The sequence below is a fragment of the Sabethes cyaneus genome, chromosome 3 (assembly GCF_943734655.1).
Source record: "Sabethes cyaneus chromosome 3, idSabCyanKW18_F2, whole genome shotgun sequence".
Classification (NCBI taxonomy): Eukaryota; Metazoa; Arthropoda; class Insecta; order Diptera; family Culicidae; genus Sabethes; species Sabethes cyaneus.
This window is the reverse complement of record NC_071355.1, coordinates 155,244,821-155,259,228: the sequence shown is the minus strand read 5'-3', so window position 1 is coordinate 155,259,228 and position 14,408 is coordinate 155,244,821. Positions and strand designations below refer to the sequence as shown.

The window sequence follows — 14,408 nt, the reverse complement described above, 5'->3', positions numbered from 1 at the left end:
GCCTACTAATAGCTATTCGAAAAAGTCGTGATCATCGTGCCGATCCCAGTAGACATGAGTAAGAGGTTTAATAATTGTTCGTTGCCATGTTGTCCTGTCGTTCCGCTATTCATCTGTAGTGGAAATTTCAATTCATCGTCGCTTTTCTGTGTTTCTCTAGCCTATCCAAGATCATGTAAATGTAACTCGTTTCCGTATATTTACAGCCTCTTCTTTAGTGCTTCTAAATCACCCGTTGATTAAATCGATACAGTTACGCCACTTCAAAATTCTAGTGTAGTGAAATTCAAAGCCATAATAGAAAACAGATGCATTTAAAAGTTAAATATGTTGAAGATATATGGGATCACGATCCCGGTGTTGATCTTGCCGATGTTACACTGCAGCTAGGAGAGTTAGACATAACGAAAACTGAAATATTTGAGCTGAACACAGATGTGGACCTAAAGCGGAATGCTGGCACCGAAAATGATAGTGCGGTGAACTCTCAAAATACGCCAACTAACGAATCAGCCGACTCAAAACTAATCCCAAAAATGAATACATTTCCTAGAACGCAAAAATATTTACATGATGAGTTTATTCTGAACCAACGAAAGAGACGCTTCTTTCACAATTACAGCTTCAACTTCCAAAAACATAAGCAGCTGAAAGAAAAAATTTCCGCAGCCATCGAGCGGAAAAACATATTTTCCATTGTCGGTTCATTTCCGGCTCTACGAAAAGCACTGAAAAATCGAAATTGGTTAGAGAAGCAAACCTACAAAAGTGCGCTAGCCCAAGACCTTTCGATGCACTCGTTACTGCACAAAGCGCAAGAGGGAAATGAATTTGAAGAAGCTTTAATATCCAAGATTCTCCGACCGCACAATGCCGATTTTATCTGGCAAAACCGCCACATTAAAGAATCCAAAAAAGACCGCTTCTACACCCCATACCGAAGCAGAATTTATTATGATCGAGGGTCCGATTTCACCATGAAAGAAGGGTTGGTGAAGGTAGTCGAAACCATCCAATGGTATCAAGAGGAAGCCATTGCTGAGATGGACTGCCCACGGACGCATTTACTAGACAGTGAGGATGCGATCACCAGATTTCTGGAAGACTTTCAACTAACGGCTTGTACCAGTTTTCTGTACCATTTGTCCAAATATTTGGACTCATTGTTCGAAGAAGACGGTATTATGACCGTAGAAATCATTCATACCGCAATGAAGTTTTTCAAGTATCATCTGGCATGCGTGCGCCACGAAGATATAGATTTCCAGGAGTACTGTGAGCCCCTACTAACGCCGGAGGACCGAAGCACGATATCGCAAATCCTTTACGGCGGAGCGCGATTCAAAATGCTTCCGGGGTACGAGATTCTGTCGCTGGTTGCACAGGTGAAAAAGTTAGTGCTGGAAGCGAGCAAACATTTTCCGGACATGAAAATCGACGGAGTGCGAAACGTTTGGATACTGAAGCCTGGCAATCGGTGCCGAGGACAGGGGATAATGATATTCAGTGACGATCGCAAGCTGCTGGACTACGTCGACAGCAACTCGGATATGAAGTACATCGCACAAAAATATATCGGTGAGTGATTTTTTACTGTATTTTTCATTGGGTTGTTTAACATTTGTTATAAAATATTGTCAAAATATTAAAAGAAATTTATAAAAAGCCAGAAAGTGCAAACGAAATTGAGAGTGTTATTGTATGCTACTATAACTTTTATTCTTGATTGCTAACTATTTCAACTCGGCTTGAAATTTCGTTTAAGGAGCTCACACCCGTTGGTGCATAAAGAGTCCACCAATTAGTATTGGTAAATACTCAGTTGGAAAAGTCCAAGACTTACATTCATTAAGGTTGCGTCGAAGAAAGCCCAAGGTTATAACACTTATAAAGGTTGAGATGGAGTAATCCCAAGACCAGGGAGGCTCGTGATGTTTCAAGCAGTCGTCTCCATTCAATTCGATCTTGGGCCACTCGTCGCCAATTTTCCAGACAACTCAGAAGTCTCAAGTTGTTTTCGACATACTTAATTGAATGTTGGGACCCTCTGTTTGTGATGCCGATGGAGTTGTTGAACAGAAACATTTTCGTCTCAGTATCATTCGGCATCCTTACGGTGTGTCCGGCCCTTCGCAGTCTATCGACTTTCGCCAGATGTACGATGGAAATCTCTCAGAGCCGTACCTGTTGCTCGTGATTCATACGCCTTCGCTGCACACAACTTTCAGTTTATACTCGGCCAAATAGCATCCGTTCTACATTCCTTCCATGAGCACCGTCACAACTTCAAGTTCATAAATAACTATCGGTCGACTGTATCGTATGTTGCATTGAATTCAATAAAGATGCGATGCATTGGCATGTTGTACTCCAGGCATTTCTACAAGAACTATGGGATACTGAAAATTTGGTCCGTAGTGGAGTCAGCTCCCGTAAATCCCGTCTGATAATTTCCTACGAAACCATGTATTATAGGTAACAGCTGGCGTAACAGGATTTTAGTGAGTACCTTGTAAACGGTATTTACCAGTGTTATATGATAGTTGCAGCATTCGAGCCGATCACCCTTTTTATAGATGCAACAAACCATTCGTTCCATCCATCCTCACGAAAACAAGCAAAGCTGAGGTGCTACATCCGTTTTCGAATCTTGACCTTCTGATTTTTTTGGTCAACCGACTTCGCAGTCAGTTGTTAGAGCACAGGACAATTGCAGGGCTAGTGTTAGCATCCTATTGACTCTAAGAGCCTCTCCTAGCCGAGAGTCGAACATACGACGACTGACTTGTTAGACCTGTGTCGCACCTCAAAGCCAACAGAGAGGTTGATTTATCCTCAAATCTTGGAAATAACTCAGACATTGCCAGCGTTTTTATTTAATGTTTATAAAGCTCTGTTGGTAAGCGGTTGGTAACCACCCAGTTAGTTTCGAGACACAACCCAGTCTTCATATGTTTGAATACCGGACAGCTTGAAGCTTCGCTTTTGGTAGGCGGTCCTTACCGACCGCTTTGTTGCTCTTCATCAATTCGATTTTTAGTTCGACTTCTTGGAGAGCAGGTGCTAGGACATCACTGTCTTCCGTGGGCATTCCTAGGTTAAGTTCCGTTCAGTCTCCTTCTGCAACTTCAAAATTGAGGTATTAATTGAAGAGTTACTTTTACCTAGTGACCAGCTCGCGTACATTTGGATACTTTGGCGTACAAAGATGGTCCTAAGCATACGACGTTCAAAAACGGCCAGTGCTTTCAAGTCCCCGCAGTTGTTATCCGACATCATTAACGATCCGAGGTATACAAATTCGTCCACCACCTCTAACTCTCCCTCTCGTCGACTTCTACACTACTGCCTATGCGAGCTCGATCGCGCTCGGTTCCGCCTGCTAACAGGTACTTGGTTTTAGACGTATTTACCACTAATCCAACATTCACTGCTACATGCTTCAGTTTGGTATACTGAGCTTGGTTACTGAGCACCACCTGAAGCGTCCTTTCGACAATGTTCACGTCGTCAATGAAACAGATAAATTGGCTAGATTTATTGAAGATCGTGTCCCGTATGTTAAAGTCCGCATGTTTTATAACACTTCCTGGCGCGATATTGAACAGGAGACATGAAATATCATCGCCTTGTAAAAGTCCTCTGTGTGTTGCAAAATAGCTTGATAGCGCATCAGATATCCTCACACAGCACTGTACACCATCCATCGTGACTTTAATCAGTCTTGTCAGCTTCCCGGGAAAGCCGTTTTCGTCCATAATTGTCCATAGCTCAGCACTATCAATAGTATAGTAGGAGGCCTTGAAATCTATGAAAAGGTCGTGCGAAGGGACTTAGTATTCGCGATACTTTTGGAGGATCTGTCGCAGCACAAACATTTGGTCCATTGTCGATCGGCCGTCCACAAAACCGGCTTAACCACTTCTTACGAATCTACTTGCCACCAGCAATAGATGGCGAAACATGATCTGAGGAAGCACTTTATAGGCGATGTTGAGAACGGTTATCGCACGATAGTTCTCACATTCAAACTTGTCGCCCTTCTTGTATATTGGGCATATTACTTCCTCCTTCCACTACTCCGGTAGCTGTTCTGTTTCTCAGATTCTGACTATCAGCCGGTGCAAACAGGTAGCCAACCTATCCGGGCCCATCTTAATAAACTTCTTAAGTTCATCCGACAAGATTCCTCCGTCTTTATCTCGACATGTTCCGGCTCGCGGCTCAAATCCTTTGCGGGATTCGTTCAGTCTTTAGTTTCTAGTTGAATTTACGCGTTTTCTGAGAACGATACAGCTGTTCCATGTCCTCGCACTCCATTTCTTCCTGGCAGTGCTTCTTATCCCGGAAAAAGTGGGTTTGCTGTCTTCGTTTCTGTCACGTTTTAACGGATCCCATGCCGCAGCATCGACGCCCGCGCTGCATTCTTCTCATCTAACATTCTCTGGTATTCCTCGTCGACCCAGTCGTTACGTCGACTCCTTTTAGTAAACTCAATGGCACCTTTCGCTGCGCCGTCCAGGTTACTTGAGTCGTACTAGATTGTACCGTGGTGGGGGATGGTACCGATTGTTGGTAACAACGGAAAGTCTTTGGCGCACTTTAACCATCGAAAGGTACTGGTCAGAATCGATTTTTGCGTCACGATAGGTTCTAACGTCGATGGCATCCGTCAGGAAGTGCCTTCCAGCTATCAAAACGTGGTCGATTTGCCTGTCTGCCTGTTTTGCTGGTCTACCGGTAAGGAAGTGCGCAAGTAAGGTAAGGAAGTGCTGCGCCGCAAGTAAGTATTTTGTATGGTCATATTTTTGGAGGCGGCGACGGCGTAGACAGTGAGTCTATGGCCGTTTTCGTTCATAAGCGAGTATGCGCTGAACTTTCCAATAACCTGTCTGAATTCCTCCTGCTGGCCAACCTGAGCGTTGAGGACTTCTTCTTCTTGTTCAGCAGCATAGAGCCGGGGTGGCTCGTCTCCATTCAACTTGGTCTTGGGTCATTCGTCGCCAATTTCCTAGTCGTCTCAGAAGTCGCAAATCGTTTTCGACCTGGTCGAGCCATCGTGCACGTTGGGCCCTCCTGTTGCTGGTGCCTGTGGGGTTGTTGAAGACGACTATTTTCATCGCACTGTCGTCCGGCATCCTTAAGACGTGTGCGGCCCACCGTAGCCTGCTAACTTTCGCTAGATGTACGATGGGGGTCTTCTCAAGCAGTGCCTGTAGCTCGTGATTCATACGCCTCCACCACTCTCCGCTTTCAGTTTGTACTCTGCCAAATATCGTCCGCAGCACTTTCCGCTCAAACACGGCAAGGGCGCGTGTGTCCTCCGTAAGCAGCGTCACGGCTTCAAGTCCATAAAAAACTACCGGTCTAATAATGGTTTTGTACATTGTTAGCTTCGTGCGGCGGCATATGCTTCCTAATCGTAGCGTTTTACGAAGGGCAAAGTAGGCCCGATTTCCCGCTTGGATGCGCCGCTGGATCTCCTTACTAGTGTTGTTGTCCGCGCTCACCAACGATCCCAAATACACGAACTCCTCTACCACTTGTAGTTCGACGCCGTCAACGGTTACCGTCCGTGGGAGGCGCGCGTTTGTTTCCGTTGAGTCTCTTCCTTTCATGTATTTGGTCTTCGACGCATCTATTTTTAGCCCAATTCTCCTAGACTCCGCTTTCAGTCTGGCGTAGATTGCCTCCGCCGTCGTAAAGTTCCTGGCAATGATATTGGTAAAAATCGTGCCTCTCGTTTCGATGTCCGCTCGTCGGATCACCCCTTCAAGAGCGATGTTGAACAGCATGCAGGATAGACCGTCACCTTGTCTTAACCCTCGCCGCGTCTCGAAGGGACTCGAGAGTGTCCCAGAGATGCATACGAAACACATCACTCGATCCAATGTAGCTCTGATTAGTCGCGTCAGTTTGTCCGGAAAACCGTGTTCGTGCATTACCTGCCATAGCTTGTCTCGATCGACTGTATCGTATGCTGCTTTGAAATCAATAAATATGTGATGCGTGGGCACGTTGTACTCCCGACATTTCTGCAAGATCTGTCGGATAGTAAAAATTTGGTCCGCAGTTGCGCGTGCCCCCATGAAACCCGCCTGATAATTCCCTACGAAACCTTGTGCTATCGGTGACAGCTGGCATAACAGGATCTGGGAGAGTATCTTGTAGGCGGCGTTTACCAGCGTAATACCACGATAGTTGCAGCAGTCTAGCCGATCAGCCTTTTTGTAGATGGGACCAACTACTCCTTCCATCCATTCCTCCGGTTGCTTTTCCTCCTCCCAAATCCTCGAAATAACCCAGTGTAGAACCTTTGCTAGCGTTTCTCCGCCATGTTTATAAAGCTCTGCCAGTAGGCGGTCCTTCCCAGCGGCTTTATTGGTCTTCAGCAGCCCGATTTCTCGTTTGACTTCTTGGAGATCAGGTGCTAGGACATTACTATCTTCCATGGGCGCTCCTAGGTTAATTTCCGTTCCGCCTCCTACTGCGACTTTACCATTGAGGTGTTCATCGAAGAACTGTTTCCACCTGTCGACCACCTCGCGCTCGTTCCTCCCTCGTCCCTACACATGTCAGGTTTCGGTGTGTAGCCCTTCCGAGTTTGGTTCACCTTCTCATAAAACTTGCGCGTGTCATTAGCTCGGAATAGTTGCTCTAATTCTTCTCGATCTCTGTCCTCCTTTTGGTGCTTTTTTCTCCTCAGGATCGTGGTCAACTGGTTCCTACCTCGTCGGTATTTGGCCAGGTTCTCTCTAGTGGCAATACTTAGATAATTTTTCCGAGCATTTTTTCTCCTCCACCGCTTGTTGGCATTCCCCATCAAACCAATCATTTTGTGTACTCCGTGGCTTAATACCTAGTGCCGCGGTAGCGGCCTCTCCGATGGCCGAGCGTATTCTGCCTCAACCGTCTTCGAGGTTTGAACCAGCTAACTCCTCGGAAGAAGGCAGTGCCTCATTCAGTCCTCAGCGTTGAGGACTTCGATGACGATTTTGAGGTCATGTCTTGGGTAGTGGTCGTATTCACTTTCAAGCTGTGCGTAAAAAGCGTCCGTATCGTCCCAGTTACTTCCCATCCCCTGTGTGCATAGCACACAGCACTTTGATAATGCTAATGTTAAAGAATCTGCCTCTAATCTTCAACTTACACATACGGCTGTCGATTGGCCACCACCCAATTACGCGCTTTTCCATGTCGCCCACCACGATAAAAGCTGTACCCAGCTAGTATAGTGTGTATTGCCGCAGTACTGATAAATGCGTTATCCGCGAATATACCGTAGACCCTTTCCAGCGTTACAATGATGTCGAACTTGCGGGCCCCCATTACGTTGGACAGGATGCGGGTACTTCCCAGAAAATTGAGAGACTTACAGTTCCATTTTTCAAGTTTCCAATCGTTTCTGATTTTTCCATTTTTCTAAGGCATTTTTTCTCACCACCGCCAGAGCCAGTACTTTATTTATTAAGCCGAAATTCGCTAAACATTGCTGGTTTGGCAGGCTATTTGAAACCAGAACCAGAACCAGAAACCAGAAAGTTTATGTGAACGAGTGCCTGGAAAAAGGTATACTGCTATTTCTGGAGCAACTCGATTTTTCTGTGCTATTTTGGCCGGATTTAGCGTCCTGCTGTAACGCAACGAAGGCCATGGGGTGCTGAGGCAGATGGTGCCCAATGATAAGAACCCCTCCACCGTGCCATAACTCCGTCTAATCGAGGAATATTGAGCCATCGTCAAGCGAAACTTGAGGCAGACTCAAAAAACAGCTGGAAACGAAAATAGGTTTAAGGTAAACTGTAGGGTTGCCAAGTGGCCGGTTTATGGCCGGTCCGACCGGTTTTTCACATGCAAAGCCGGTGGCCGGTCAATCCTGCAAAAAGGCAGGTTTTCCGACATATGAAGCCGGATTTGTACTTTTTGCCTGATTTGTTAAATTTTCTAATGAATTTATTAGCAATCCTGAGCAGTGGATCATTGAAAATAGCCAGTTTTGCAGTGACAATACTTTGCTTCTGGCGGTAATATACATTAAATTGTCCACTAGCACCAGAAGCAAGTAGTTGTCACTCTGAAACTAGTTATCTTCAATAATCCATTCAATGATCGTTGTGGTTTCGACTGTGATGTCCTACCATTTGCTTCTCCACTACTGACTGATCATCCCATTTACACGGAAAATTGTCAACCGACTTCCGGCGGCTGACACAACCTCCCCCCTGCCATTTTCTGAAGGCAAGACCGACCGGCCGGTTTATGTAATTTTCAGACTTAGCAACCCTACTAAACTGGCGTTGACATGACATGATGGAGGTACACAATCTGATAGCTGAACGAAAGGCCTGGCAATTCGGATTCAGTTAACCGGAAGCTTGACTGAATACTTTTTAGTGTATTATATTAGTTAGATTTTAAAAAGAAAACTAATTTGATTTCTTAAATAGAATATTTAATCGATTTACGCGCATTGTTGTTTGCAGTATTGCTTTAAGTTGATATGAAATTAGGATTCACAAGTATTTTCTTGAAAAACTGATTTCTTTTCGCAGGGAAAAGGGTAAGTGTTGAAGCTACCCGAAACATCAATAACGAATAGGTACGCATCGGACGTACTCAAGGTATAATTCTAGGTTGCATAAAAGGTTCGAGTCCGTCTCGTCGTGCGTGGAAGAACTTAAGCGGAGGGGAATGGACTCCCTGTAAACATTTTCATATGCATATCAGAGTAACAAAGGAGTTATATGTACTTATATATATCCTGAAAAATCGTATCTTATGCACAAAACTATAGCATATGCGTACTAATTTGGAGGTCATATACGTACTACAAAATATACGTTAACAATTCCACGTTACGAGTCTTTGTATGCGATAAGATCCGACTCAAAGCGATTAGTTGTATAATGATATACAATTCTGTACTGGAAGTCGTAAGTCAATCACTTGTTATCGTCAAATACGACAGAATATAAACTTGTGCGCGTTTCATTAGGCTATTTTTACGATCCTGAATTTATTAAAAGTCAATAACGATAATTTTCGTACATTGACATACGAGTTGGGGTTTGCTGGGCTTAGACCAAAACTGGCCAAATTTGGATAAAATGATATTCCAATAATCCAAGTAGTGAGTTAGTTAACTTGATGTAAATAATTTCGTCAAAATGATTCATTACAGTCTCAGGAATTTGAAAAATCGGCTACAAATTATACATCTTTCCTCATCCAACCGATTGTGAAAAAAACTTGCCATTGTCGAGCAAGCCAGTAGTGGTAGAAGGAAATGAAAATACGGCACAAGGACTGACTTCAAAACTGTTTCTAGTCGATAAACTGTTTAGAAATAATGCTGTTAGGCCGTATTTCGCTTATGATAGTATCGCTGCTAACTCTAGCTACCAGATAATGTTGTCCCTGCCTTTGCCTGCTATCATGCTGGAAGCCTAGCCGACGCGTGGAACTGGGAGGGAGTTGCGGTGATAGAAAACTCACACAAGACCAATTCAAACAAACCCCTGGCAACGACCAACTTCGCGATTAAAAAATCAACAAAACCATCATATGAAATTGAAGCAACTTTATCATATTAAATTATCAACAGACTTGCTGGCAATTCAATTATAGTTGGACTCGCCGAGTTCCATCACTGTTAAACTCGGTACAAGTCGATAGCTACTATTAAGTTCATAGATTGTGGGTGGTTTGCTGCACGGATCACCTGTTTTCTGTTGAAAGACTTTCACGCCCCGAAAGTTTAATTCACCCGGTTACAATCAGCACAGGTTGTTGTTTATTGTTACCTTCAGCTGTAGAGGCATGTGATTTGTTTTCAAGCTCATGTGCTTCATAAAAGTATTTGAACTTCAACTGCCGGTAGGTGGATAGCTCCTGTCAGCGCCTATCCGTTGTAGAACTATGAATGGAAACATATCGATTGATCAAGTTTTGCAAATGTGCCAATAGATTTCAATACCTATACGCGCCTCCTCAGGAATGATATATGTGGATTGCGAAACATGACCATACTAACCGGCTGGGAATTTCAGAGTCCTGGTACGGGTTGAAGGGTAGCAATGATCGATAATTGGGTCACAGAATTTGATAAAACGCTTTCGCTTACGCGGGGTGTAACGTTTGCATTGTGCAGCAGGGAATCGGGGGTTTTCGCGTTGGAAACTACACAGACGGGGCCCTAATAGCATGCATAACCATGAGCCGGGAATGCGGAATGCGTGCATTGATTCTCCGTTCATTGTTCATTTCCATAACCTGGAAACCTGCGTAAATATGAACTGTTTTCGGGTGAAGGTTAACTTCGATTTAACACAATTATTTTATAGAGTGGACGGCTTTAGTGGTTGATGACTTTATATTTAAAGTGGTTGTATTTCTGGTTGTCCGCCCCTTTGAACCGCAACGTGGCTTGAGATTTGCACTTGATGCATATCTTTGCTTTGTTTTTACTTTTTATTATACGGTGAAAAACATTTCAAAACGTCGCATTCCTAGTAATTCCTCAAAAATTGCTAGTTGATGTAACTACATAGTACATTTTTCTTCACAGAAAAGCCACTTCTGATCCACAACACCAAATTCGATATCCGACAGTATTTCCTGATTACCTTCACCGGTAATCAGCTTAAGGTATGGATGTATCGAGACTGTTACCTTCGCTTCAGTTCGCATGAGTTTAGCTTGGACGATTTCAACGAGGCCATCCATTTGACAAACTACTCAATTCAGAAATACTATGCTGGAGTAACACCACGTAAATCGGACTGCCCTTTGCCGGCCTGTAACATGTGGTCTAGTAAGCAATTTGAACAATATCTGCAATCACTGGATAAGGGTTACTATTGGGAGCGTAAGATCTATCCGGATATGAAGAAGAACGTCTTGGCGATTGTATCCGCTAGTTTAGACGGTATGAAGATGGAAAGAAATATGTTCGAGCTGTACGGAGCTGACTTCATGGTTACGGAAAATTTCCGAACAATGCTAATAGAGATCAACTCTAGTCCAGACTTGAGACCATCCACAGAAGTTACCGAAGTTATTTGTCCAGCTGTTTTGGAAGATCTTGTGAAGGGTGAGTGTTTTAGTTGACTAGTTAAATATATGTTACGAAATTATTTTCATTCACATAGTTGTGATCGATAACACCAATGACAAACGCGCGGGTACCGGATTATTCGAATGTATCTTTTGCATCGAGATTCCCCGTTTGGCCCCGTACGGATATGGAATGATGGTGGAGGGCAGATCACTGGGTCCGAAAATAAGATGCCGCAGCCCATTGGGACCTACAGGACCACCAATGTATTCTTTGAACCGAAGTCGAACAACCAGGACAGCAGCTTCGGCCACGTTGACGGGTTCCACATCACCAGCATCGAAGCGTTCGAGTGCCAGCAGCACGACGTCGGAGGCACCACACTGAAATTATTCTTCTTCGGATCCGCAGTATAGTTAATTGAAATCTCTAGTTACCAGAAAATTTTACATGTTATGCGTCCCCCGCTGTTGCTTCTAATGTTCAATTAAATATCACAAGTAAAACAGAAATAAATTATTTTGCTGTGCAATGTTTCATCACTAGCAGTCGAGTTTTGGTTTATTTGATGCATAAAGGCATAAAGGTAGAGTAAAAGGTAAGTCAAAGTCAGAAAATGTTTTAATTGCCATGTATTTGATACCTATTTACGATGGAGTACAAATAATAAATAGAGATTTACGAAGAAGTACGTATTAGTACTATGCCGAACGTGCATTTTGTTAATATCTTATCAACATTCCACAACAACCCTATAGCACAAGTGAGATAAGAGAAGCACAGAAATCTTGGCCACCAGGGTCATCAAATTCTTTATCAGACTGTGATGTCCTGCGACCTGTCCCAACGGGATGGCACGCTAGGATTTCAGCGTAACGAACATCTATTTTCGTTCCGCTTTCACCAAAATTGGATAAACTGTTGTCGTATTTTCACTCATTCTACAGAAAAACATTAATGATGTATATGATATATTACAAAACAGCAAGAAGCAAATTGTACTAAACTGCATAAATAATCTTAACCTGCCATCATTTGGTACAGCCAGTAACAAGTTTTGTTACCCGATTTAACATTGCTTTAGGGTGAACAGGCCATTCTTCGGGTGCCAGTGCCAGTGATGTCGGTTACGCACCAAATATATGGGAGATGGCAACCTTGCCATCCCGTTGACCTGTCCATGATCTAACACGAACGCGTTCAAGGCAAATTTTATAATATGCTATAAATACCAGGATGCCGCATCCTCCCCCTGCACAAAATGATCAATTCAATATATATTATTTTATTTCCATTATAGATTATTTAGGGGAGAGACGTCTACAGTGAGACACTTTTTTTCCAAAAATTTTAAAAATTTTTTGGTGATAGTTACCAACGAGGTCTTCAATCCATTTGAAAGGTATATCCTTCTAGTTGTCTAAAAAAAATGTTTCAGCCCGTTTGGTTAAAAGATAAAATAGTTACAAACGCAAATGTGAAGGTGTCTTTTTGGCTCACTGTTCCCCAGTAGGTGGGAAGAGTGAGACAACGAGTATTGAATACTGAGACACATATTAGAATTAACATAAACAATATTTTTTGGTAACAAAGAATAGTTTAGAAGTCGTACTGTTTATTTTGTGCGTAAAGGATACATTATTGTTGTGCAGTATTGAAAATTCCGATTTTTCTCACATCTACATTTATATTCATATAAAGGTCAAATCCTGGTTATCTGACCTTCAACTTGCACTTCAGAACTCATTTACAATCAACTTATATGGATTGGTTTACAATTCAACTCAAAATTTTTTTTTGAAGATTACCCACATCTGTTTGTCTCACTGTTCCCAATAGGAATGTTTTATAAGAAATAGTGAGATAGTGGTGTTAGCAAACAATTCGATGGTCTTATTTTTTTTTATCTCTCATTCCTATGAGATGCCATATAGTAACTTTAATTTGGATTAGTTAGGCGATTTGCCGTTAAAAATCACCTGAAAATGTTCGCAATAAAATTTACTTTGACCCCCCCAAAAACGACTTTTGTTGAAAAATATACTTAAAAATTAATAAATTTTTCTCAAACTGTATTATGTGATATAGATTCACAAACTTTACTTTGCAGGAAAATATCATGGATCTTGTACGTTGTATGGCGAAACTACAGTCAACCAAAAAAGTATTCGGACAGCATCTGTGAATTGCTGACCATTTTTTTACAAGAGCTCGGTTTAAGTCATTGTGATAAGAAATCGAATGATTTCTCATTTAGAAATAAAATTATCTAAAAAGATGTTCAAAAGGGTTCAAATCTAGACTGAATGCTGATGTTTCGATAGCTCTAGGACAATTGTATGGTGCCTACCGCTTACAATTATCGACAGTATGTTTAGATTCAACATCCCGGTACAATATGTATGTACCACACAATTACAATTTTGCTTTAATTTCACCTAAAATTATCCAGATAGTTGAGTTTACATTTAGTTCTATCCAAAAATATATATCTTTGGTGCCTCGGAGCTTTCCAAGCACCCCAACAAGGTATGACATCAACAACCCTTATGCAAGAATAACTAAAAGAGAAGGGTTACAAGCGAAAAATCACTCGTCAGCAAGTAAACGAGCAATGCGGTTAGTGTCATACCTTGTTGGGATGCTTGGAAATCTCCGAGGTAGCAAAGATATATATTTTTGGATAGAACTAAGTGTAAACTCAATTATCTGAACAATTTTAGGTGAAATTAAAGCAAAATTGTAATTGTGCGGTACATACATATTGTACCGGGATGTTGAAACTAAACATACTGTCGATAATTGTAAGCGGTAGGCACCATACAATTGTCCTAGAGCTATCGAAACATCAGCATTCAGTCTAGATTTGAACCCTTTTGAACATCTTTTTAGATAATTTTATTTCTAAATGAGAAATCATTCGATTTCTTATCACAATGACTTAAACCGAGCTCTTGTAAAAAAATGGTCAGCAATTCACAGAGGGATATTTGAAAAATTGTTAATTTTATCCCAAACAGATTAAAACAGGTCTTCAAGATTGTAAATGGTCCTATGAGGTAGTAGATGAGCGAGAAAGGACATTTGTTTCAACTAATAGTTAACTGTCCGAATACTTTTTTGGCTGCATTTTTGAGGAATTCAAACTATATGTACCCTATCTTCAAAACGGAAAGCTTTTCCCCGAATTTTTGTTGTGCATCTAAATATGCTTTAGTTAAACATTATTTTAAAAAATATGTGTTACCATTCTTTGCAAAAATACTGTGCAAAATTACTAAAAGAAAATTTTATGCGCTGCTGTCCGAATACTTTTTTGGTTGACTGTATTCCCGATGTCTCACTGTTCCTG

General features: G+C 42.2%; 1 protein-coding gene across 1 annotated transcript; it reads left to right on the top strand.

The window, feature by feature from the left end:
* The first annotated feature begins 308 nt into the window (after positions 1 to 308).
* Positions 309 to 11,443, top strand: LOC128740300 (tubulin glycylase 3B). The gene is made up of 3 exons (XM_053835839.1): positions 309 to 1,578; positions 10,568 to 11,092; positions 11,151 to 11,443. The coding sequence occupies exons 1-3, from the start codon at positions 309 to 311 to the stop codon at positions 11,441 to 11,443; spliced, it is 2,088 nt and encodes a 695-aa protein (XP_053691814.1).
* Positions 11,444 to 14,408: the final 2,965 nt, after the last annotated feature.

Bases quoted from the DNA above. Each gene is read 5' to 3' on its own strand.
- LOC128740300 (XM_053835839.1), top strand. From the start codon at position 309: ATGCATTTAAAAGTTAAATATGTTGAAGATATATGGGATCACGATCCC. The intron at 1,579-10,567 runs GTGAGTGATTTT...TTTTCTTCACAG, and splicing joins CATCGCACAAAAATATATCG to AAAAGCCACTTCTGATCCAC. The intron at 11,093-11,150 runs GTGAGTGTTTTA...TCATTCACATAG, and splicing joins TTTGGAAGATCTTGTGAAGG to TTGTGATCGATAACACCAAT.